At 37.3% G+C, this 23871-nt stretch overlaps 2 protein-coding genes across 3 annotated transcripts in view; both read left to right on the plus strand.

Moving 5' to 3' along the window:
- The window catches only part of PLAA (phospholipase A2 activating protein), a 44789-nt gene extending 24525 nt beyond the window's left edge, over window positions 1-20264 (plus strand). The window contains exons 10-14 of one of the 2 annotated variants that reach the window (XM_003407326.4): window positions 1775-1846; window positions 5311-5379; window positions 8375-8476; window positions 11123-11287; window positions 12395-20237. In XM_003407326.4, coding sequence (XP_003407374.1) covers window positions 1775-1846; window positions 5311-5379; window positions 8375-8476; window positions 11123-11287; window positions 12395-12960 — 974 coding nt within the window. In that variant the 3' untranslated portion in view covers window positions 12961-20237. Of the gene's footprint in view, window positions 1-1774; window positions 1847-5310; window positions 5380-8374; window positions 8477-11122; window positions 11288-12394 lie in introns of both variants that reach the window. The other variant, XM_064291823.1, reaches the window with a different exon arrangement.
- Window positions 20265-22429: 2165 nt separating this feature from the next.
- Window positions 22430-23871, plus strand: part of CAAP1 (caspase activity and apoptosis inhibitor 1) — a 40625-nt gene continuing 39183 nt past the window's right edge. The window contains exon 1 of the mRNA XM_003407327.4: window positions 22430-22845. Within this exon, the coding sequence (XP_003407375.1) occupies window positions 22540-22845 (306 nt within the window). The 5' untranslated portion in view covers window positions 22430-22539. The remainder of the gene's footprint in view (window positions 22846-23871) is intronic.

Here is a 23871-nt window from a genome sequence, read left to right on the forward strand (position 1 = left end):
AGTCACAAGGACCCCATATTCTCTCTTATTTTTTAATTGTGCTTTATTTTAGATGAAGGTTTACAAAGCCAACTAGCTTCTCATTAAATAGTACACATACTGTTTTACGACATTGGTTAACAACTCCACAACATATCAAAACTCTCCCTTCTCAACCGTGGGTTCCCTATTACCAGCTTTCCTGTCCCCTTCTGCCTTCTAGTCCTTGCCACTGGGCTGATTTGCCCCTTTAGTCTCGTTTTTATGGGCCTGTCCAGTCTTTGGATGAAGGATGAACCATAGGAGTGACTCCATTACTGGGCTAAAAGGGTGTCCAGGGAGCGTGTTCTTGAGGTTTCTGCAGTCTCTGTCAGGCCAGTAAGTCTGGTCTTTTTTGTGAGTTAGAATTTTTTTTTATATTTTTCTCCAGATCTGCCTGGGACCCTCTATTGTGACCCTTGTCAGAGCAGTCAGTGGTAGTCAGGCACCATCTAGTTGTACTGGACTCAGACTGGTGGAGGCCGTGGTAGTTGTGGTCCATTAGTCCTTTGAACTAATCCTTCTCTTGTGTCTTTAGTTTTCTTCATTCTCCCTTGCTCCCAAAGGGATGAGACCAGTGGAGTGTCTTAGTTGGCCACTCACAAGCTTTTGAGATCTCAGACACTATTCACCAAAATAGAATGTAGAACATTTTCTTTATGAACTGTGATGTTCCCCAAGACCATGAGAACCCTATGTTCTCTTCCAACCTCAAGTCCCTATGTAGATCTTTCTTTTTTTCTTCTTCCCTCACAGAGACTGAATACTCCCAAATTATGTCCTCATTCTAGTTCAAAATTCCATTGTCCATTCACATAATAAAGTTAATCTCACCTGTGTGTTGGCTTAAACAGAATTATTAAATGAATTCACTAACGAATTAAATGATGTAACTCTCCTAATACGTGTACTGGACAAACAAACAAAACAATAAGGTGCTTATTACCTGGATATATCTATTGGTGGAATTTCAGACTACAGTGCAAAAGAGTGAATGCATGATTTTAGTATTGTGTAATCTCTTTTGTGGAATAGAGAACAGATATAAAAACAGTTGGCTCTGCCTAGAAATCCAACAGCTACTTGGCTTTTTTTTGGCCTTCCTAAACTCTAACTTCAGAAGCATGTATTTTTTTGTGGGCAACTCTGATTATTTCCTTAGAGGTACTAATAAAACATATTTACACACAGCACACTTTTGTAAAGGTATAAAGGGAAGTTTGTTTCCTTTGTAGCACTCATGCCCTTTGTAATGCTCTTTGGTAGGTTGTAAGCGTTAGTGGATACAAGCAATCTTGTTCCCTGCTGGGTCCTCAGCGCTGAGTGCACTGTTTGACATATGAAATTAATGAGCCCAGGAATTCTCTAAAAGATTTAGCATTTAATGCCTGTGGTTTTGATAGCAACAGCAACAGCAAGACTTTGGGGAGTTCTTACAGGAACAGGGACTGGAACCAATTGTACGCATATATTATTTAAGTCAGAGACCACCTGCAATTCTGTTTTATATTTGGATTTGCAGTTATTTTAATATTTAAATGTTGGGGTTAAAATATAATAAAGTCTTAAAGTTAAGAAAACAAAACTTGAAGAAACGTTGAAATTTTAGTTTTTCCCCAGCTGTACAACTTCTGACTATAATTAATGCCGTCTGTCAGCCTTGTTTTTCTCTAAGCTTAGACGTTTCTAGTTATAAGCATTGTACTGTTTGTGCAATTTGGAACACTTAAGCTTTTCCTTTATTTTGCACGCGCAGGTGGTGGTCGGTATGTTCCGGGCTCTTCATCGGGGCCTTCTAATGCTCTGCCTGCAGCAGATCCTTTCACAGGTGAGATACAGTTTTGATTAATATTACTTTCTTCACTAATTACGTTGCAGTTTGCATTACAGTGGCTCTCCATTTTGAAGATATTATCCAGTAACTGATAGTTTCCTTATCCTGTATTTCCAATTTCGATGGATCTCCTTTTCCTTAATTTCTAATTTTTGCTTTTTCCTGGAGTAGTTTTGTAGATTTCCTTGTGACTTTTTAAATATTATTAGAATTCACTGTTTTCGTCAGTGATCCTTCCTGCCAGGAGAGCAGAGTAGTTAAGACAATAGGTTTTAGAGTCAGGGGCTCTACCACTTACTTGCTATGAGAAGTTGGCAAGTTACTTGTCTGAGCCTATTTTTTTTAATCTGTAAAATTAGATAATAGAGGAGTCCACCAACCAAGACACAGCATGATTGCTGTCACTGGCAAGCTGCTAGAGATAATGATCAGAAAAGGAGCCATGTGAATCCTTGATATTGAATAGAGCAGTACAGTCAAGAAGTCTACCCAGGCTTAGCACGGAAGGAGACATTCCACACAGCTAAATAGGATTAGTCTTTCTAAGTTATTAAATTAAGGGTCTTCACAAAGCTTTTGAAGTGTCTGTGTGTCTCTTCAAAGTGAGTTTATTTACCAGTTTAAAGACATGTTTCAGCATTAGCACTACTGGAACAAAATTGCCAGACTTGGACTTTAATGCAGCTGAAGAAGTCTCTATATTCAGAATAGCTTTTAACATATGATGCTCTTGTTGGATCTTCTCCCAGAATTCCTGGACAATATACCCAACCTGGGAAGAAATTCATAACCTATGTGGTACCCATTGGCCTTGCAGTCTTAGTAACATGAGCTACAAAACTGACAGCCTATGACCCTGTCCCAATCATAGGGGGGTACTGGAGCTGTGAATTACTCTCAATGATCTTCCTTTCTCCTGTGAATGAATTGGTGGCCCAGATGGGTGTACCCATTTTTATTGATGACCAGTATAGTACAATAACTAACTATAAAGTTAAACACTGTGATGTCACAAAGTTTCTTAGGAAGTCGTCGATGATATAATGCAGTTTGAAATAGTAGTAAGGATCTGAGGAGTGGAAAAGATGATGACTTTCTCTTTGTTAGCATATTCAGCACAGCGATTACCAAGATGCTTACACCAGGACCAACAGAGTTCCCAAATTTCATTGGCAGCTTCTTTCTGGAACAGGAAGAACATACCAAGCTTCAGCCAATACCAACAAAATCAAGAGAACTCCTGGAGCCGCCATAGACAGAGCATGTCTCACTGTTGCACAATGTCAACAACTTGGGAGACGCAGCGATTATGGAGATATGCAAGATAGCACACTAAATGTCCTAGAGAATAATGTAATCATTGATTAAGATAATTGAATGACACTGTTACCAGCTACTTCGATGGAGAAAGACGTGGCAGCCTGCTTCCGTAAAGATTATAGCCTTGGAAACCCTACTGAGCAGTTCTGCTGCATCTTATAGGGTCTCTATGAGTCAGAATTGACCCACTGGCAATAGGTTTGGTTTTTTTCCAGGGCTTCCAACTGGTTCCTTCCAGTTCGAACCCCTGCTGAGAATTTGCATTTCTAACAAGTTCCCAGGCAATGCTATACTGCTGGTTAGGAACAATTCTGAGAGCCACTAGTAGAGCAGCGGTTCTCAAAATTTATTACATATAAGAATCACTTAGGGATCTTGTTAAAATGTAGATTCGGATTCAGTATATCTGGGGGTGGAAATGCAAATTCTCAGCAGGGGTTCAAACCAGAATGAACCTGTTCAAAGACTTGGAGGTTTTTTTTGTTTATTATAAAAAATAGATAACAAGACTCAACCACATTGGGATTTTATGAAAATTAAATAGTATAATACATGTAAAATATTTAGCAAAATGCCGGGAATACATTTAAGCACTCAATATATGTTACCTATTATTGTTGATGTTGTTCTTTAACTTTACCAGTAGTACTGGGGCCAGAAGTTTTCCCACCTGATTTAAATTCAAGGTCAATCTTAATTTTTTTGTTTCCCCTCCTTAATGATACATGTGGGTCTCAAACTTCTAATGTGCATTAGAATCCTCTGAGAAGCTTTTTCAGTTACTTAACCTTAGGTCCTATCCTCAGAGATTTTGATTTGCTAGGTTAGTGAATAAAAGTTCAAAATATGTGGGTGGTACAAACAAATGGTTTGTGCTTGGCTACTAACCTAAGGTTAGATGTTTGTACCTACCCAGTGGCACTGTGGAAGAAAGGCCTGGCAATCTGTTTCCTTAAAGGTTACAGCCAAGAAAACCCTCTGGAGCAGTTCTACTCTGTAACTACTGTGTAACATGGTCCATGAGTCGGAATTGACCTGACAGCACGGGTTTGGTTTTGATTTGGTATCCCGCTCCTAAAAATTCTTATTGTATGGCCCTGTGTGTGGTTTGTTTGTAGGTATTTTTAAAAGCTCCCTGTGTGTTTCTAAAGTGAAGCTAATTTGGAAAACAACTAAGTTTTGGATGGACTGGGTGATTTACTTAGGTAGTTAAAGAACCACATTTAGAAAAGTGTAGGACCACATTCTGCCACTTAATAACTGAATGTCTTGGGTAAGCTATTCAGCCTTCTAAAATATTGGAAATAATAATGGTATATAATTAATACTTAATTGAGTATGTGCATGTAAGATGCTTAGCTTGCTGGCTGGCATGTAGTAAAAACTCAACAGATGTACCCACTTATTTTATGCTCTTCATTGTTTTAATTAATCCTGTCTACATCTGAGTTTATTTTTGTTTTTTAGTTTTATTGGCCTTTTCTGTATGTGTTGGACCTGTGATACCAGCTCCTAAGTTATAAACTCAGAGAGCTTGGAACAGTAGCTCATCTTTCTTCCTACAGTGGCTGACCCAGGGCTCTGAACAGCTCCAAACCCTGCACATTCTCTCTCCATGCTTGTTTTCTCATGTTCTTTCTTTCCGTTTTCAGTGAAACAATCAAAAGTATGATCTCAAATGTGACTGGACCGTTATTATAGCATCCCAAACTCTTACCTAGACTCTTGCCTGGTTCAGTCTTATATGTCAGCAAGAATTATTCCTCTTCTTTTTCCCTAAGCCTGTGGCTTTACTTCAGTAGCATAGTGTTCACGCTTCATTCCGAAAACCTTTGAGTTTCTTTCTGTCCAATCCATTAATTCTTTTGTAATTAATTAAACACCTGTAATTGTAAGGGAATCTTATGTTTATTTTGTGATTCCAGGATTGTTTTTTAGCTAACATTTATTGAGGACTTACTGCATGCCCAAAAAAGCATTGTTCTAAGCATTTTTATGTATTAAATTTATAGAACATTTATTATGTATATAAAGATGCCATTTCAAAGTGTGACCACTACTGAAAATAAATGATTCCACATAAAGAACTATGTAGTTGGCATTTAAGTTTGCTTACTGGAGGTGTTATTGAATTGTAGGTGCTGGTCGTTATGTACCAGGTTCCACAAGTATGGGAACTCCTGTGGCTGGAGTTGATCCGTTTACAGGTAAGTACTCTTCACTTGTCTTTTCTTAGATTTTTAAAATTCATTGGAATTTTTTTTTAGTGTAGAGATTTTATGGAAGTTTATGTCATTTTCTTGCTTGAGAACTTTTTATTAGGGCTTTGAACTAGTTCATTCTAGTTTGTATCCCAATTTTTTTATGTAATAAAATAAGACCAAACTTCTTGTCCTGACTTTTAGAGTTTCCTCAGAATTGTTTCATTACAGCGCTTTAGAATCACCTGGGAACTTTAAGAGTACCTCAGCCCCGCCCCCAAGTTGGCCGAATATTATGCTGGGTTAGGGTCTTGGTAAGGGTAGTTTTATAACCTTGCCATTTGATATTAATAAGTTGCCGGAATTGACAACTTGCTGTGCTGCAATAAGGCTGTTTTCTTCACTACACAATCTGTGCTTAATTCGTACTTAGTGTGTTTAGAATGTTACTGACTACACTACACATTTTTCTCTCTGAGACAACCCAAAAAAGAATCTGCTTTTATGCCTAGGCCTAGAATATTTGGCCTTCTCCTGAGCAACTTTTTTTTTTTTTTAAGTATCTAGGCTATAGTGTGACACACCTTACTTGTTCATTATTTAATATATTTTTAATATATGCAGGTATGCTTTGCTTTGTATGGGCTACAAGTAAAACGCAAAGCTAAACATGTGATCCACCTCTTGCAAGTGTGACGAATCTCTTGACATTTATTGTCTCCTACTTAAATTATTATTTTATGTCTTATATGACGTATAGACTGCGTATATGGTATTGAGTATAACAAGTTTTTATTGTTGTTAGGTGCTGTCAAGTTGATTTTTGACTGATAGCAACCCTATGTGACAGAGTAGAACTGTCCCATAGAGTTTTCTAGGCTGTAATGTTTACAGGGGCAGATCACGAGGTCTTTTTCCCACAGAGCCGCTGGGTAAATTTGAACCGCCAACCTTTTGGTTAGCAGCGAAGTGCTTACCCGTTACACCACCAATGCTCCTTGCACAATAAGTAAACACCCATAAACCCACACTGTGCTTAAGAACTAACTTGCATGTGATTTTTAAAGCTGTTTTTTAATTGCAAAAGTACATTGATTCTCAATATTGAATTGTAACAGTGATTAAGATTATCAACTCTGGAGTGAGATTGCTTAGGTTCAAATATTATTTCCACCGCTTCTTAACTGTTTGACCTTGAGCAAGTTACTCAGTGTGTTTGTACCACTTTTTCTCATTTGTAAAGCTGAGGTAATATCTACCTCCTAGAGTTAAGAATCTAAAATTAAAAAATGTTTGTAAATCACTTTGTGAGTAATAGATCAACACCAAACCTGTTGCTGTCAAGTCAATTCCAACTCAGCGACCTTATAGGACAAAGTAGAACTGCCCCATCGGGTTTCCAAGGAGCAGCTGGTGGATTTGAACTGCTAACCTTTCGGTTTGCAGCCACGATCTCAACCACTGCACCACCAGGGCCCCACATTTGTAATAAGTGCGTAGTAATTGTTACCTTTACCTGTTATATTACAAAAAGGCTAAAGTTAACAGTACTGTCTCCCATCTTCCAGAAGTTGCCATCTTTAATGATTTGTTTTATATACTAGACCTTTATATACCTTAGTTCAAGCTATTGTCGTCTCTACCTAGATTAATGAAGTATACTCCAAGTTGTTCTCTGTGATCTCTTACAGTCTGCTGCTTATTATGGCCCTCCCTCGATTAAAGCCCTTTAATGGCTCCTCTTGAACATTTTCCCTTGCCTTGCACACGCATCTCATTCCTCTCTGCCTTTCTTCTGTCCAGCCATACTAGTTTGTGTCTCAGGAGTTTTGTATGTGGTGTTATCTTTTAGAAAAATTTGAGCCTTTTCTTTAGTTATTTAGACCTCAACCATTTATCTTTTATTTGATTTTATAATATTTATTGGACAAACTCAGTGAAACTTTTTGGAACACCATGTAAACTCCCTTCTGTATCACCCACTCTGTCAGAATCTCTCATTGCACCCTGTCCTTTTCCTTCAGGGAACATTCGACTGTACTTAATTGTCTGGATGATATTTAACTAATGTTTGCATTCTCACAGCTACACTCTACAGACCAGGAGTGCAAGCAATGTCTGTTTGGCTTCTCTTTGATGGTGTGAATAAATATTTTATGCTTTACAAACAGAATTAATTTTATGCATTTACCTCATTATTTGCTTCATTTTACTTTATATACCTTCTCCCTTTTCTATGCATAAGATGCCCAGAAGATTAAAATAAATATTTTATTCATATTTTTGCAAACTACCTTAATTTTACATTGGAACAAAAGTGGAATACAAATTAAGATTAGAAGTGTAAATAAAATATAAATTACAATTAAATGATGCCTTAGTTGAGATAGCTTTTTTTCACTAAAAATATTTCATTCTTTTCCAGTTTTTATTTGTTACTAGGTACTGAGTTTTGGTCACTATAATAGAGACTTAAGAAGTAAAAAAATATATAAAAAAAGTTAGGACTCCTGGCCTTCAGGAACTTATAACTTGGGATTTGTAAAGATGATGTGCAAAATGATGAGAAAAAATGCCAATGCATACTGTATCAGTTAGAGTAAGCAGTAAAGGACGTGAGAAGAGAGACATCAATATGCCTGAGAGAGAAGATGGAATTGAAAAGTTTCATAGTTGTTTCATTTTTTTTTTTTTTAATCTTTTTAAAATTTATAATTTAGGTTGGATGTTAAAAACATGAAAAAAGTAGAAAATATGACCTAGGAAGACCTCATTCTACATTTAAGCTCCTGTTCCAAAAACAAGACTATTGTATCAATCAAATACGATTTATAAAATCTTGTCAGTGATTTCTTTTTTATTTTTGAGGCTGCTTGTTACTTCATTGCATGCACCAAGTAGCTACATTATTTCAATAATTGTGAAAAGAGAGCCATACTATTAGAAAAATCTCTTTTTGATCACTCCTTATGACTTTCATCATCTTTTATTCCGTAAATAGGGAATAGTGCCTACCGATCAGCTACATCTAAAATAGTGAATATTTACTTTCCCAAAAAAGAAGCTGTCACTTTTGACCAAGCTAACCCTACACAAATATTAGGTAAGTGTATTTTTATTAAATAGTTTTTTCACATACCCACAGACTGTTTGAGATGCTCTCAAGGATATTTCTCCTAACGTATGTTGTGAGCTGGGTGCTTATATGAGTAGAGACTTCTATTGTAGTATTACAAAACTGTGTTGACTACAGATATACATTCTGATTAAAAAAAAACCTTTGCTTTTGAGTTGATTCTGACTCATAGCAACCCGAAAGGACAGAGTAGAACTGCCCCTTAGGGTTTTCAAGGCTGTAACTCTTTATGGAATCACACTGCCACATCTTTTCTCCTGTGGAGTGGCAGGTGGGTTCGAACCACTGACCTTTCGATTAGTAACCGAATGCTTAACCACTGTGCCACCAGGGCACTTTATACATTCTGATAATGGACCCTTAATTCGTTGTAAAAAGACTTATACAAATATATGTGTTTATAATGACGTTAATGAGAAAAAACTAAAAGGGAAAAATGTGATACCCACCCCTCTAAGCTCTAAATGTGTTCAGAAAAATAAAAATTACTGAAAATGAATTAATAAAGCATTTGAAAAACAAGATTTCAGCTTAAAAAAATTAGTTCTTAGAAATAATAAAAGGCTCTTTTAAAATACCTGTTAAAAATAAAAATACTAAATTGACTTTGATTGCTTTGCCGTTAATTTGTTTCTCTCAAAACAAATGACAGTGTATTTTTTTGGACTAAGAGTACTACTAGCTCTGTTTGCCACAAAGATTATGGTGAGATTTAATTGAGATAACATACTAACCTGATTATTAGGCAGGGTTTTTTTTTAGTGTTGTCTTTATAAAACTCACTCTGGTGTTTCCTTAATTGCTCTGTTTTGAACAATAAAAAAGTATATGCAAAGTTTTAATCAGCTTGACATTTTTCAACTCTTGGACAAATCTGAGTGTTGCCTTGCTCTTTCCATTAACTGAACTGTTTGTTTCTTTTATTATTATTATTTGTTATTGTGCTTCAGATGAAAGTTTACAGAGCCAATAGTTTCTCATTAACATATTGTTTTGTGACATTACTTGCCAATCCCATGACATGTCAACAGTCTTCCCCTTCTCATTTTTAAAAACACTGAGGGAAAATATCACACATACAAAAAATGCAAATATGAGTTAAATAATTATATGTTTAATTTTATGTTCTATTTAATTCACGTTTGCATTTTTGTATGTGTGAATTTTTCCCTCAGGGCCTTTTTTGTGTTTATGGTAAAATATGTATAATAAGACATTTGCCTTTAATAGTCTGTTACTGTTAAACTTTTTAAGACCAAAGAATAGTATAACAGATTCAAATTTACCTTTAGGATGAGTAAAGTTTATCTTCTTAAACCTTTTTTTTTTTTTCTGGAGAATGAAATTCGGTCTTTTTTATTCTGGGCACAAAAGTTTTCGAGGAAACAGTGTTAAATGATTCAGAGTAGCACTAGTGATAAAAAGGATACTGGTGTCAAAGCTGCATGTAAAGAGTTTGAAATTGTTTCATGAAATATGAACATGAGAAATGGCAATATTTTCATTAAATATGTTTTTGAAATAATGTGATTACAAATGTCCATAGAAGATAAGTCAATAAATATTATAGACTTTTTTTTTAAATATAATTTAATTTTTGGTGAAAATATAAACAGCAAACCCACTCCCATCTCACAGTTTCTAGACATAATGATCAGTGACACTGGTTACATTCTTCATATTGTGTCAATGTTCTCATTATTTCCGTTACAGTTGTTTCAATTCCATTTACTTAATCTCCCTGCCCAGCCTTCTCATCTGTGCTTTAATATAGCTATTGACCTTTTTGGTTTTATATGGATATATATATTTTTCTAATGTAATACTCAAGGGTGAAAATCTTTACTTTTTGGACAAAACAGTTACTTAGTTAAAGGTGACTTCAGCAGATAGTTTCAGTTCAGGGTTTGAAGAGCAACTCAGGGCCTTAGTCTCAAGGACTCTACTAGTCTCAGTCTCAGTAGGTCCAGAAAGTCTGGATTCTTTAAGAATTTGAAGTTCTGTTCCTCATTTTTCTCCCTTTCTATCAGGAGTCATCTATTGTGTTCTGATCAGAACTCTCAGTAGTGGTAGCCAGGCACCATCTAATTTTTCTGGTCTCTAAGGTGGAGGAGGCAGTGGTTCATGTAGATAATTAGTCTTGTAGTAAAGTTTTTTCTCTGTATAAAAAGACATTTAACTCTTCTACTATTTCATTGACAACCAAAGAGGCTGACTTAAGTTGGCCAACAAGTTGTTACACATTTTTTCGTTGGGAAGATGGGGAATTGCTTATACTTTGGCATATATGACAAGATATTGCTTTGAAAACCCTTCACAATGGTTACATATATGACATAGTTTAAAACTTTATTCAAAACAAAAAGTTCAGAAGGTCTTAGAAAATAGGTAAAATGAAAATAACCATAGTGACCATTCTTTTACCATGCTGTCCTCAGCTTAAAAAATACTCACTGACCTTATCTTTATTTTATGGTCTTTCATAATTGCCGTGAAAAGTATTAACTCCCCATAGGTTATGGTAGAGTACACTTTTATCGAAAAATTTGGCACTTATATATTATCTGGCCAGTTACAATTAGGGGATTCTGAAGGTTTGGTGTTGGGTTTTAGGTAAACTGAAGGAACTTAATGGAACGGCACCTGAAGAGAAGAAGTTAACTGAGGATGACTTGATACTTCTTGAAAAGATACTGTCTCTAATATGTAATAATTCTTCAGAGAAACCCACAGCCCAGCAACTTCAGATTTTGTGGAAAGCTACTAACTGGCCTGAAGGTACATGAACACTCTTCAGAATGTAACTAGAAAGTAGGAAGTATGTCTTTTCTCTTCTGTCAGTGTAACTGGTGTTTCTAGATTAAATAAAAATTCACCTGGGTATTTCTGATTCATATTTTGAAAAACTTCACAAAAAGCATTCCCGGTCCCAGTGTAATTCATAATCTTTTTTCTGGTCACATACCTTATGAGAACCTGAAGGTAGTGGAATGTTCCCTGTACAGGTACCATGTTGTGTCTGGTTTCAGAGCATTTGTGGATCCCCCTCCAAGAACCTTTGTACGCTGTTAAACCCAGGATACAAGCACTTGCTATAAACTTTTGCTTGTGTGTTTTTTAAGTTGTATCACTTAACTCTTAATTCCAAAAGTGCCCTCCTCCTCAATTTTTTTTTTGGCCGTTGTTTTGTAGGAAAAGTCATTTGCCCTAGAAAATGCCCCACGTTGCGGATTTAACTGATCACTTAATGTGCCTCTCTCTGTCTTCTTGCTGGTGGCATAATTAGGTTCTGGTTTAATACTTGTTTTTTTTTTTTTTACATAAAAATTGTTCATAAATGATGCTTCATATTACTGTGTCATGAGGAACATACTGCCTGGCTGCCTCACTTTTAGTGGTGATAAGATTATTTCATGCATTTATGCATCTGGTGTCGATCAGATCCTTCCCTTGTAAAACTCATCATCAGTCTACAAACATCCTATCAGCATTTGTTAGCTGGAATTCTTCTATAAAGAACTTTGCCTCTTCAACTCTTTGGTTTTGTTATGGGATTTTTTAAAGCAACCTGTCACCTTATTCATTTCACAAGGATTTATTGACTACTCATGGTGTGCCAAGCTATTTTGATAACCTGAGGTGTTTCCTTTATTTTTAAAGCAGATATGATCTTGTAGCGATAAATCCAGTTTATATAAATATGACAAATCAATACAAGCTTCAGAACTATACACATTTTATAAAGCAGGCACATGATTTTTCACGTTTTCTAAAATGATCATTGTTAATTTTGTAGCAAGAACATAAAACCCTTAAAAATTAAGTAATAGTCATAAGGAATTTTCTATATTTTCGTAAACATTAATGAATTTTTCTTTTTAATAGATATTGTCTTTCCTGCCCTTGATATTCTTCGGTTGTCCATTAAACATCCCAGCGTGAATGAGAACTTCTGCAATGAAAAGGAAGGGGCTCTGTTCATCAGTCATCTTCTCAATCTTCTGAACCCTAAAGGAAAGCCAGCAAACCAGCTGCTTGCCCTCAGGACTTTTTGCAATTGTTTCGTTGGCCAGGCAGGACAAAAGCTGATGATGTTGCAGAGGGAATCACTAATGTCCCAGGCAATAGAACTGAAATCAGGGAGCAATAAGAACATTCACATTGCTCTGGCCACACTGACCCTGAACTACTCTGTTTGTTTTCATAAAGACCATAACATTGAAGGGAAAGCTCAATGCTTGTCAGTAATTAGCACGGTCTTGGAAGTTGTACAAGACCTAGAAGCCACATTTAGACTTCTTGTGGCTCTTGGGACACTTATCAGTGATGATTCAAATGCTGTACAATTAGCCAAGTCTTTAGGCGTTGATGCTCAAATAAGAAAATATGCCTCAGTATCAGAACCAGCTAAAGTAAGTGAATGCTGTAGACTTATACTAAATTTGCTGTAGCAGTGGGCAGGGGGCTGAGATTTTAAGTTAATTACTTTTTTTCTCTCAGATTTTACATGACTGATAACAGATGGTAAAACAAAATACTGTGGGTGAAGTAACATTTCAGATATTGTAAAGGGGGGAGGGGTGACAAAGGAAAAATAAAAAATTTTTGCACTGATTAACTGTGAGATCGTACTGTGTAGTGTGGGTAGGTTTTCAAGAGTTTAGAAACAAATTAAGAACGAGCTATAATCAGCAACACAACCACTATGGTCGCATTTTGCCCTTACTTTAGCCACCTAGGAAACAACAATGACTTTTATTGCTATAACCTGCCACTACTTTAGATATCCTAAATTGTTAACTGATGGTGGTTGTTTTGTTTAACTTCTGGTCCACTCACTTTCATTGTTGGACGAGGTCTTGTTTCAGGATACCTCCTTTAGAATTAAAAAAAATTAGACTTGTGAATTATTCCAGACACTGAAAAAATATAAAATAATTATTTGATTTAAGTCATTTAGACATAAAGTTATGTTTGTTTGATGGCTCATTTTTAGAGGATGAAAAAGCATATTGCTAAGATACGTGATATATGAGATCATGTATCAATTCACGCAAGTCGATTCCAGGGTTATGATCCAGTTTCTTTTGCCTTTCAATATTTGATATAATTTCACTTTTCATTCCAGTTTCGGTATTTGGTTATCTATATTTGGCCATTTACATTATTTCAAAGGGAACTCAATATGTATTCACTTTCATTAGGCCATCACACAAGCAAGGGTACATCAAACTACTTCATTTGGAAGGCCAGAGCCTATTATATGAAACAAGTATTTCAGAACCCCGAAGATGTTCAAAGGAGCCTTGGTGGCACAGTGGTTAAGTGCTCAGCTGCTAACCAAAAAGGTCGGCAGTTCAAACCCAGCAGCCACTCTTTGGGGGAAAGATGTGGCAGCCTGCTTCTGTAAAGATTGCAACCTTGGAAACCTTATGGGGCAGTTTTACTCTGTCCTTCAGTGTCGTTGTGAGTTGGAATCGACTCGGCGGCAGTGGGTTTGGTTTTTGGTTTTGGAGGATAGTTGAGGCACTGTGGTAAACACTTGGTTTTTTAATCTTCAAAACTCCTTTAAATAGAAAGTTGTATCTATTTTCAGAAGTAAAGAAAATGGAAGGAATAATAAGAGAAAAAATAAAAGTGAAGCCAAAAATGAGTTAAATACTCAGAGTGCTTGCCTTACTATACTTCCTAGAAAGGAAACTACAAATGTGTTCCAACATCCTAGAGACAACACAAAGAGGGAACCATCCTGTTAATTACACAACCCATTCTTCTTAAGAGAAGTGTAGTTATTCCTATTATAAAAAGTGGGAGAGATCTTTTATGGATTCTCATGAAGGTGATTTTGCCTAAAATAGCATTTATGGTATTCCCAGCATTTATGGTATCCTTAACCGTGAATTTCTTTGTTTAATGGCAAAATGTAGTCTAGAAGAGAAGTTCTCCAATACAGGAGGAAAAGCTTCTAATTATCCAGATTAATCCAAGGAAAAACTTTAGGAATGTCAAGAGAATGGGTTAAATATAAAGAGAGGGAACATATGTTTGTTCAGTATTAAGCTGCAAGTTCCTGGTGTGTACCTGGACTTTAAATATGTTTGCTAATTAAGTTAGGAACCTATGCTTTACTTTTTGTTGAGTTGGGATTTAGGTGGTAGAATCAAAGTTAAATGGCAAAGCTAAGAATTTAACCAAGTCAACTTATTCCATTACAATACACTTTTTTTCTTGTTAACATGTTCAGTCTGGCATTCAGTCATATGTATAAACTTACTGTGTAATATACTGAAATACTAAGTACCTTTGAATAAGGGTAGGGCATACAGCCTTGGTTAAGAACGTGAGCTCATTTTTCCAAAATGTAAGGGGTAGCAAATATAAACACTATGTGCTTCATGTTAGTGTATGTCTTTTTATAACAACTTTTATTATACCATAAATTCATGGTTATTGAAGAAAAATTACAAAATACAGTTTAGTCAAAGAAAATAAGCCCAATGCTAGTAGAATGATAAATGTTAAATAGTAGTTTATTGATTTCCTTAAACTTTTTTTTTTTCTAGGTACAAAACCAAAATACCCTTGCTGAGTTAAAAACCACACATATCAAATAAAAATTGCCTGAAATTCTACTACTCGGAGACAACCATTTTGTGGCATATCCATATGTGTGTAGAAATGTATTTCATTCAAGGATTGTATGATACATACTGTTCAAAAACCTGAGTTTTAAACAGCATATATGCTGCACACAGCTGGAATTATATGAATATACTTATTTTCTACTATTGGACTTTAAGTTTCCAATTGTCTGCTATCAAGCAATGCTATGATAAATCCTCAAAGCTACAGCATTACGATTGTCATACTGTTGCCTCAGGATAAACTTTTTACATAGAATTCGTGGGTCAGACATTAATGTGCAGTTTTTAGACTTCATATATATTGCCAAATCACCTCCAGTGTGCACCTTTTAGAATTAATGTACTTTGTGTTGCACTTCAAACATCATTGCCTGCAAAAGAGCTAAATTATGGGTGTCAGTATTTCGAAAACAATTATCTCCTCTAGCATTACATTTAAAAAATGTGTGTTGCTCTTGTGATTATCTTTCTAATGACTAGCTGAGTTTATAACTAAATAACAAATGAAATTTGTATCTGCCTCATAGCATTCTTAAATGATAGAGAAGTATAGCTAAAAACAGATTCTTTACAAAGATAATTCTGGGACTATAACAGGGACATGGGTCCTTAGCGGTTATTTTGTAAGGAGATGCTAACATGCATAGAGGGCTGTTGTGATGTATCATCCTGTCTTGAGGTCCTGAGGTATAAAGTGCCCTTTTGAGATTAGCAGATGTTATTCAGTCTTTAAAAAAAATTTTTTTTGATGTATTCTAATGCATTTTTCTATAAGAAATTATACATGGTATAGCTGTGATTATAAATACAATGTTAAAGTCTGCTTTATTAGAATTATGGGAGCATTTTCCATGCTTTTTTGTGAAAATGTTCATACCATCAGAGAAGTTGAAAGTACAGTGAGCACTCATGCACTTGCCAGCTAAATTTAACAGTTGTTAACATTTTGTCATATTTATCTCTCTGGTTTATATTTTGAAATAATTTAAAAATAAGTTGAAGATACCTTGACACTTTAATCAACTAAATCCTTCAATATACATGTTCAAAGCATAATGGCATTTTAAAGGACATTCTTCTTTATATTCATAATATCAAAGTAATAATTTTATAATATCAAATATCCAGCCCATATTCAAATTTCCTCTTTGACCTAAGAATACCTTTTATAACCTTATAAAACCAGCATCTAATCAAAGTTTATAATATTTAGTTATTTGTATGTCTTTTTGGTCCCTTAATCTAGAACAGCCCTCTTATATATTTTTAATACCCTTGACCTTTTGAAGACCTCATTTCAATCCAGAATATGAAAAGTCCCACATTTTGCATTTGTAAAACATTTCTATATTGTCGATTGCTGCCCAACAAATTTCCCCAAAATTTAGTGGCTTAAAACAACACACATTTATTCAAAGTTTCTGTGGATCAAAAATTCAAGCACAGCTTAACTGGTCTTCAGTGTTTCACATGAGGCCATAATCAAGGTGTCAGGCAAGGCTGGGGTCTCACCTGAAAGCTTGTCAGAAGAAGCTTATCAAGCTCACAAGGTGGCCAAGCTCACTTACATGTTTGGTCATTTTCAAGCTCACTTACATGGTTGGTAAGTTTTTTCCGGATTTTGGACTGAGGCCCTAGTTCCTAGCTGGCTCTTGGCTAGAGGGTACCCTTAGTTTCTTGCCACGTGACCCTCTCAACATGGTAGCTTGTTGCATCAAAGCCAGCAAGGGAGAGTCAGCTAGCAGAATCAAATATTGTCTTTATAATTTGATCACAGAAGTTATACCCCCGAATGTCTAGATTTCTATTCATTGGAAGCAAGGAGAGTGGATTACACAAGACAGTGAATACCAGGAGGCAGGATCATAAAAGCCATTTTAGAGTCATTGCTGCCACATTTATTTCCTATAAGGTAAAAGCTAGGTCCAGAGCCTTGACTAGATTGAGGTTAAACTGTTTTGGCAAGGATATTTCATAGGTGATATGTACTTGATATTTGGATTTGATTGCATCATGTCTGAGCCTCCTTAAAGACGTTTCCCTTATAACTAAAAAGATCAGGAGAATAAAAACAGAGCAGAGGTGTAATTGGTCTTCTAGTTACCATGTAAATAGGGGCTCAGGAGCATTTTAAAAAGCTTTTTAATTCCTCCATTTTTAATTTATTTACCTTTCCGTCTGCTTCCCAGAGTGATGATCAAGGTTTATTTGTTTAATCGTTAAAATTAAGGGTACTCATGTGTTTGTTTTCTGGGGGTATTAAGGAAGGCAGGATCTTGACTTTGAATACATGTAAACCAATCCAGTGCAAATTGTGGAGGAAAATAGTCTTCAGAATAGATTGGTAATGGAAGCTTTAAAGAGAATGCTGGCTAGGAATTTTCTCATCCTCTGCCTCAGATGAGATCCTGGGGCTTAAGGCTTGACCTTGGGATTCCTGGACACATTGTAATAAAAAGATAAAGCATCCAAATGGCAGTGACATTTCCACCAGATTTAAAGTTAGATAGCAATGCTTACCATAATGATTTGCAGCTGGATTTAAATCATACGTTTTTAAAAGGAATAGCAATACCCCGGACATAAATTAGGTAATCTAGATAATGTACATTAAGTAATTTCTATATGTATATTGTATATGGGAGCCCTGGTTAGGCAGTGGTTAATCGCTCAGCTGCTACCCGGTTAGCAGTTCAAACCCATCAGCCACTTCTTGGGAGAAAAATGTGGCAGTCTGCTTACATGAAAATTACAGCCTTAGAAATCCTATGGGGCAGTTGTACTCTGTCCTGTAGGGTCACTATGAGTCAGAATTGACTGGATGGGCACGGATTTGGTTTAGTTGTATAAGTGTAACCTAAGTTTGTTCTCATCTCTGTGGGATACAAAACCAAACCCGTAGGTACTGCTAATAACCTTATTTTTACAGATGAAGAAAGTAAAAAATAGGCCAAATAAATCTTTATATATATTACAAGGCAGGAATAATAAAATAATGGAAAAGAGAGTGATATTTAATAAATGATGTCAGCAAAACTGGCTATCAATATGGAGAAAGATACTGATTATCCTAACAACAAGCATGGTGGCTGATAGTGCCATGGAAGCTTTTATGTAGAGCAGAAGCAGGTGGCCCGAAACAAACAAACCGCATTTCTTTCATTCTTGTATCCTGAAAGGAACAAGTGAATTGGAGATGTTTATTTCTACATCATTTAAAAATTTCAATAGTATAAGCAACCAGAGGTGCTGTATAAAATAGTGAAAGCACTGGCTTTGGCGTTATGAAGACATACGTTTCAATAACATTTCCACCACTTACTAGCTAAATGAATTTGGGCAAGCTCCTTAACCTCAGTCACAGTTTTATCATTTGTACGCTGGAACTTCGTAAGACAGGAGAATAAAATATTCATATAAAAGCATAGCAAAATGTCTGACACATGCTTAACAAATGTTCCAAGGACAATATAAGGCTACCATATCTTTAACAAAGAAAAGTGACTGCTTTTGTACAAAGAACATCCAGAAAAAGTAATTCATTCTCATTGCTACTTGGGAAAAAATGTCTGTTGGTGGAAGCCTCTAGTGAATTTTTGTAAAAGTAGTTCTTTGGAACTCTAGACACAATCTTCCTTAACCCCGTTTTAAATTTTCTGTAGTGCCACAGAACCTCACCACCAAATATAAAGGTGTTTCTGTGAGAATGCAAGAATCGCATCTACCCATACTACAGCCCTGGCAGTGATGTCCAGATTTCTCTTAAGTCCTCACTTCTGTGCATTTAATGGTGAAGACATATAATGAGGAATAAATCTGGTTTTCCATCTGAAAATGTGCAGTCACCCACTCATTCATTCAACCAGTCATTCAAAGAGTATTAGCAAGAATTGGCTACGTTTTAAATTTTGATTGAGAACACCTGAGTATTGGGAAAACCGAAGTAAACAAAACAAGATCCTTTCTTTCATGGGGAAACCCTGGTGGTATAGTAGTTAAGAGGTATGGCTGCTAACCAAAACGTCAGCAGTTTGAACCCACCAGGAGCTCCTTGGAAACCCTATGGGGGCAGTTCTAATCTGTCTTATAGGGTCACTATGAGTTGGAATCGACTCAACAGCAATCAGTTGGTTTTGTTTGTTTGCTTTCATGGGGCTTACATTCAAGTGAAAGGAGGACAGATAATAAATGTATGTATGGTGGTGTCATTTACCTGGGTCCACGATCAACGCCCATGAAAGCAGCAGTCAAGAAATCAAACAATGTATTGCACTGGGGAAATCTGCTGCAAGACCTCATTAAAGTGTTAAAAAGCAAGGATGTCACTTTGGGGACTCAGGTGCACCTGACCCAAGCCATTGTATTTTCTACTACCTCATATGCATGCAAAAGCTGGACAATGAATAAGGAAGATAACTGATGCCTTTGAACTATGATGATGGCGAAGAATATTGAATATACCATGGACTGCCGGAGAATGAAAAAATCAGCCTTGGAAGAAGTACAGCCAGAATGCTTCTTAGAAGCGAGGACAACGAGACTTTGTCTGATGTACTGTGGACGTGTTATTAGGAGGGACCAGTCCTTGAAGAAGAACATCATGTTTGGTGTTATGGATTGAACTGTGTCCTCCCAAAATGTGTGGCAACTTGGCTGGTCCATGATTCCCAGTAGTGTGTGATTGTCCACCATTTTGTCATGTGATGTGATTCTCCTATGTGCTGTAAATCCTACCTCTGTGATGTTGATGATGTGGGATTAGATGTAGCTATGTTAATGAGGCAGAACTCAATTTACAAGATTAGGTTATGTCTAAAGTCAATCTCTTTTGAGATATAAAAGTGAGAAGTGAGACTTGGGGACCTCATACCACCAAGAAAGTAGAAAACAGGAGAATAGCACATCTTTGGACCCAGGGTCCCTGCCCTGAGAAGAAGCTTTACGACCTGGGACTATTGAAGATAAATGCCCTTCCCCAGAGCTGTTAGAGAGAGGGTCTTCTGCCTGGAGCTGACGCCCTGAGTTTAGACTTCTAGCCTAGTAGACTGTGAGAGAATAAACTGCTTTTCGAAGCCATCCACTTGTGGCATTTCTGTTACAGCAGCACTAGAATAACTAAGACACTTGGTGAGATAGGGGGTCAGCAAGTAAGAGGAAGACTCAACAAGACAGACTGACACAGTGGCTGCAACAATGAGCTCAAACATAGCAACACTTGTGAGGATGGCGCAGGACCAGGGCAGTGTTTCGTTCTGTTGTACATAGGGTAACTATGAGTTAGAAGTGACTCAATGGCACCTAACAACAACAACATAGTTCAATATGAAGAGCATTGAAGGGAAATGAAGCAGGATATGATAACAGAGCGAGGATAGAAACACCTCCTATCATGTATTTTCTTATATTGTCTGCCAGCCCCCACACACATACCCAAGAATATAAGCTTGTGGGGGCATACATTTCATCAATTTTGTCCTCTTTTCTACCGCCAGCAGAACAATGCCTTTGTGTCCTACGACAAATATATGACAGGTGGACAAAGACTGCTTCAGCTGCCAAATAAGCTACAACAACAGTGAACATTGCTTGCCCTGCCTCTGGTTCCAGCCAAAGAACTATGAAAACTATCTGACAGGAAGCTGTAGAAGGAGGTGGAAATCCAGCAGCTTTTAAATTGATTTTATAAGGCATTACAATAAAACCTGGAATGAGTAAACAATTAGCTCTGCCCAGGCAAATACACACCATTTTAAATAAAAGGTTTCACATTACTAATTATATTCCATCCATGAATATAAGACTCTTGTTATTATCAGATATGTAACTTAATGAAGTTGATGTGGAACTTATGAGAACACCAGTGGGCTCAACTGGAGCACTTACCTTTGAGGACAAAGCCAAGGACAGGGACTGGGAGCTAAGACAGTTGTTTTACCCAGGCTGCAACCCAGCCTATTTTAAACACTCATTAAATAGTTGTTGAACAACTGAGTCAGTTAGGGAATGTAGTCAAAGAGAGGTTTTCCTTTTGTTTTGTTTAAACAGATAATATTATTGGGTGCTTACAATGTAAAAAAAAAAATTTTTTTTTTTTTTTTTTTACAATGTAGCAAGCATTATTTTAAGTGCTTCAGGTGATTTACGTATTTTATTTTGGTGAAATATATATGACAAAAATTTGTCATTTTAACTATTTTTAAATGTACAATTTGTTACATTAATTAACTTGGAAATGTTGTGCAATCATCACTGTTACCTATTTTGAGTTTTTCATTACCCCAAACAGGCACTCTGCATCCCCTAAACATTAAATCCCCATTCCTCCCTCAGGAATTGATAACCACTAATAAACTTCTGTCTCTATGCATTTCTGACTCCTTTTTAACTGCTTCTTATCATCTGCATCAAAGCCAACAACAACAACAGCAACCAAAACAGCCATTAGAGTTGATTCCAACTCATAGCGACTCCATAGAACAGAGTAGAACTGACCCCATAGGGTTTCCAAGGAGAGGCCGAACCCAGCCCCCCAGGCCCTACCTGGTGCCTTCTGTAGATAAAGGTCCAGCTGAGACCACCCCAGAGGCAAAGAGTGGGATATTTTTTGTGCATTCTTGACCTCTGCTTTTAAAACCTGTGTTGTAGAGTAACGACACTTACTCTATCTGAAAATAAAATCAAGAGAGATTTATTGAAAATAAAGACAGCTCAAGCCAGGGACACTTTAGATCTCACAAAGTGAAAGCCAATGCTCCGGATAGGACAGTCACAGAAGTATAATTACAAGGCTACATCAGCAACTCAGGTTAACAATATTCTCATTTGGAAGTTGCAAGATCAAGGAAGTCGAGGGCGGGACAACTTCAAGGGGGCGGGGAGCTTGGTTTGTGCTTTAAGTCCTCTTCGTTTTCCAGTTTTCCCTAAATTCTCTTTATTGTCATAACGTTAGTGTCAAAAAAAAAAAAAAAAAAAAACCGCAAGCCGAGTGACAATGGAGAATCAGAAACTACATCTTTACGTTACTCTATTTATCAGTAAAGATTGAAAAACACTGTCAATAAGGCAAAGAACTGATGTTTGTAAAGGTCCACTTTTCTTCCTTTGTAGAGGCATAAAAAGAAACCAGAAAACAAAACAAAATTAAAAAAGAAAAACTGCTGTACTAGTGAGCCAGCCCGCCTGCAAGCTCAAACAGACTTCCGCAGTTCCCCGAGGCTGTGCGATTGGTTCGGACCAACTCCAGAAACACCTCAGAGCGTTCTGCGACGAGGCCGGAAGTGACGCATCAAGCTGCGACGCCAGCGCCTGCCGCCTGAGGCGAGGGAGCTGGGCTTTGGTCGCTCTAGAGACCGTCTGCTTTTTCCTTATGGTTGCAGCGGAGAGATCATGACGGGGAAGAAGTCTTCCCGGGAAAAGCGGCGCAAACGAAGCAGTCAGGAGGCGACCGCAACAGTCGCGGCCCCGGACCTGGTACCCGCTCTCGCCAGCAGCGGTAGTGGAAGCACCAGCGGCTGCGGGAGTACCAGCGGCTGCGGGAGCGTCACCTGCTGTGGGAACACCAGCTTCAGTGGAAGTGTCACCGGCGGTGGGAGCGTCGGCAGCTGCTGGGGTGGGAGCAGCGTGGAGCGCAGCGAGCGCCGGAAGCGAAGGAGCACCGACTCGTCTTCCAGCGTCTCGGGCTCCCTACAGCAGGTGCGTGCGCGCTGCCTCGCCGCTTTCCAGGGTTGCTGCTGCTTCGGAAGAAGGCCGACGACCAGCGCAGTGTGGCGGCGAAATGGGGCGCCCTGCGTAGCTTAGTGTTAGCGCGGCCATCCCAAGGTTCCACCGCGTGCCTGAGGTTCATGGTCCTAAATCCCGGTGACTCCCACACTTCCTTGTCTTGAATTTAAGGTCTTGATCAGCGACCTTCTTGTAACTTTTGGCCCCTTCCATCTCTGCTTTCCTCCGTTTTCACGAAAAGTCTAGGACAGGAAAAAGAAAAAAAAGGACAGGAGCTCATCTTAAATGCCCTTGCGAGCCAAACACGTTACTTCTGCCTTAATCTTCACTTTTAAGGTAGATTGTGATTAACTCTACGTTACAGTTAAAAAAATTGAAGTTCAGAGAGGGTAAGGAACTTTACCCACTGTAACAGAATTCGTTAATAGCGCCTAGATTTGAGTCCAGATATGTGACTATCAAAGCATGTTGTTTATACACCATCCGAGATAACGCATTTTTCTTTAATCGTTTGTTTACAGTATATAAAACAAATGCATGAATACATGAACAAAATTCATACAACAAAAATAAAAGGAAACACGTGAATGTCCCACTTCATGCTTCCCCATCAATAATTTGATATGAAGCCCCTTTTCGTTACTACTTGTGTGTATATACGTTCCTACACATATGTTTTATTGTGATTCCCCACCCCGAATTGAATTGGATAATACCACTGTATTGTTGGGATGAAGGTCTTTCTATATCTGCCCCTTATTTTTTAGTGACTGCGTGGTATTTCATTTTGTCTTTATTGACGAATATTTAGGTTTCCAGCGTTTTGCTATCACAGACGATATGAAAATGAACCCTCTTGTACATGTAGCTTGTGCAAGAATTATTTTAGGATAGAGTTTCAGAAGTGAAATTGCTGGATCAAAAGGTATGTGTTTAAAAAAATTTAGTAGGTAACCAAATTGCTTTCCAAAAAGACCATTCACTGATTTATAGCCCAAA

This window comes from Loxodonta africana, chromosome 9 (assembly GCF_030014295.1).
Source record: "Loxodonta africana isolate mLoxAfr1 chromosome 9, mLoxAfr1.hap2, whole genome shotgun sequence".
NCBI classification, from domain to species: domain Eukaryota; kingdom Metazoa; phylum Chordata; class Mammalia; order Proboscidea; family Elephantidae; genus Loxodonta; species Loxodonta africana.